Genomic DNA, 2,324 nt, shown 5'->3' with positions numbered 1-2,324 from the left:
AGTTAAAGGATTATGGTCCGTATAAATCTTTACAGCTTCCTTAGTAGGATACAAATAAATTTCAAAGTGCCTTACAGCTAAAATCAAAGCAAGTGTTTCTTTCTCTATTGTAGAGTAATTTATCTGATGCTTGTTAAATTTCTTGGAGAAATAACACACTGGATGATCAACACCAGCTGCATCAGCCTGACATAACACGGCCCCAGCACCAGTATCACTAGCGTCTACATACAAAATGAAACCCTTCTCAAAGTCGGGTGAGATAAGGATTGGTGAAGACATCAGCATGGCTTTGACGGTCTTAAATGCCTTTTCACAGGAATCTGACCAAATAAATTTAACTCTTTTCTTTAATAAATCAGTCAGTGGGGCAACAATATCAGAAAAATTCTTCACAAACCTCCTGTAGTAGCCAGCCATGCCGAGGAACCTCATCACCTCTCTCTTCGACTTGGGTACTGGGTACTTTTCTATTGCATCAATCTTGCTATTCAAAGGCTTGACCTGTCCCTGACCAACTTCATATCCCAGGTAAGTTACACGTGCATGTGCGAAGTCACTCTTGGCAAGGTTTACCGTTAGGTTCGCTGTCGCGAGCCTCTCAAACAGTGCCTGCAGCCTCTCCAGATGTTCAACCCAGTTTTCACTGTAAATTATTATATCATCCAGGTAAGCTTTACATCCATCTAATCCTGAAATTAGACCATTAATTAAACGCTGGAAGGTTGCTGGAGCTGTTTTAAACCAAACGGCATTACACAGTATTGAAAGAGTCCATCTGGTGTCACAAAGGCAGATATTTCTTTCGCTCTTTCTGTCATGGGGATTTGCCAGTACCCCTTTAACATATCTATCTTAGTTACAAACTTGGCCTTGCCCACCTGGTCAATGCAATCATCAATACGAGGTATAGGATAAGAATCGTCACTTGTGAGTGTATTCACCTTCCGAAAATCCGTGCAGAAGCGAATTCCACCATCGGCCTTGGGTACTAGTATACATGGGGAACTCCAGGCACTCACACTGGGCTCAATGATTCCGTTTTCCAACATATACCGAATCTCATCTTTCATCTGCTTACCTTTTCTGGGATTTACTCTACATGGATGTTGCTTTATTGGGCCATTATCACCAATATCAATATCATGATGCATTAAACTCGTACGACCCGGAACATCAGAAAATAGATAAGAAAAATCCAAGAGTAAGTTAGTCAGCTGCTGCTGTTTAGAAGAATCTAGATGAACAAACTTGTTTTCTAGATTATTAAGAAAATCAGAATTAATTAATTTAGAGTGAGGCACATCAACAAGGGTATCTTCATCTTTCTCGATATCATTCTCAATCACCTTCGTCACGTCATTTAGCATGACTGCATTGTCCTTGCATTTATCTACAGGTGGGTCATTGCGTTTTACATATTTCTTTATCTGATTTACATGGCAAACTCGTGACTGTTTACGCTTACCGGGAGTCTGAATTACATAATTAAGGTCACTTAGCTTTTTCTCTACAATACATGGTCCAAAATAACGAGCTTTCAGTGACTGCCCAGGGACGGGTAGGAAGACCAGTACTTTTTCTCCTGGTGAAAAAGATCGTGACTGAGCATCTCTGTCGTACCACGTCTTCATCCGTCTCTGGGCCTCGCTGAGGTTCGCTCTTGCCAGCTCACATACTCTGTGGAGTTTCAAACGAAAGTCCATTACATGGTTTAATATACCAGACCTGTCATCATTATCTAGCCATCTCTCTTTTAACATCTTTAGTGGACCTCTCACCTCATGCCCGAACACGAGCTCAAATGGGCTAAACCCCAGTGTATCCTGCACACATTCTCTAGCGGCAAACAATAAGAGCGGAACCATTTCATCCCACTGTTCGTCCGTCTCATGACAGTAAATGCGTACCATATTTTTCAATGTTTGGTGGAATCTCTCCAGCGCGCCTTGCAACTCTGGGTGATACGCACTTGACACCTGATGCTGTATGCCCATCCGTCGCATGGCTGCCTGGAACGCCTTAGAGAGGAAGTTACTGCCTTGATCAGACTGGATCACCCGAGGTAACCCGTAAGTACAGAAGAATTTAGTGAGCTTTGATTATGGTCTTGCTACTAATATTGCGTAAAGGAATCGCCTCAGGATATCGGGTGGAAGAACACATGATAGTGAGGAGATAATTATTACCGGACTTTGTTTTGGAGAGCGAGCCAACACAGTCTATAATTACGTGGCTAAAAGGTTCAGAAATCGCAGGAATCGGATACAAGGGCGCTGCAGGGATCTTCTGGTTAGGCTTTCCCACGACCTGACACTGATGAC

At 42.6% G+C, this 2,324-nt stretch overlaps 1 protein-coding gene across 1 annotated transcript in view; it reads right to left on the bottom strand.

Annotated features, from left to right (window-relative positions):
• Positions 1 to 2,006, bottom strand: part of LOC119598371 — a 2,138-nt gene extending 132 nt beyond the window's left edge. Inside the window, exons 1-2 of the mRNA XM_037948018.1 lie at positions 868 to 2,006; positions 1 to 646 (exon numbers count right to left, since the gene is read on the bottom strand). The exon at positions 1 to 646 is cut by the window's left edge and continues 132 nt beyond it. Coding sequence (XP_037803946.1) covers positions 1 to 646; positions 868 to 2,006 — 1,785 coding nt within the window. The remainder of the gene's footprint in view (positions 647 to 867) is intronic.
• Between the last annotated feature and the right edge of the window lie 318 nt (positions 2,007 to 2,324).

This window comes from Penaeus monodon, chromosome 41 (genome assembly GCF_015228065.2).
Source record: "Penaeus monodon isolate SGIC_2016 chromosome 41, NSTDA_Pmon_1, whole genome shotgun sequence".
In the NCBI taxonomy this organism is placed as follows: Eukaryota; Metazoa; Arthropoda; class Malacostraca; order Decapoda; family Penaeidae; genus Penaeus; species Penaeus monodon.
The sequence above is the reverse complement of the archived record's forward strand: the minus strand, read 5'-3'. Positions and strand labels throughout refer to the sequence as shown.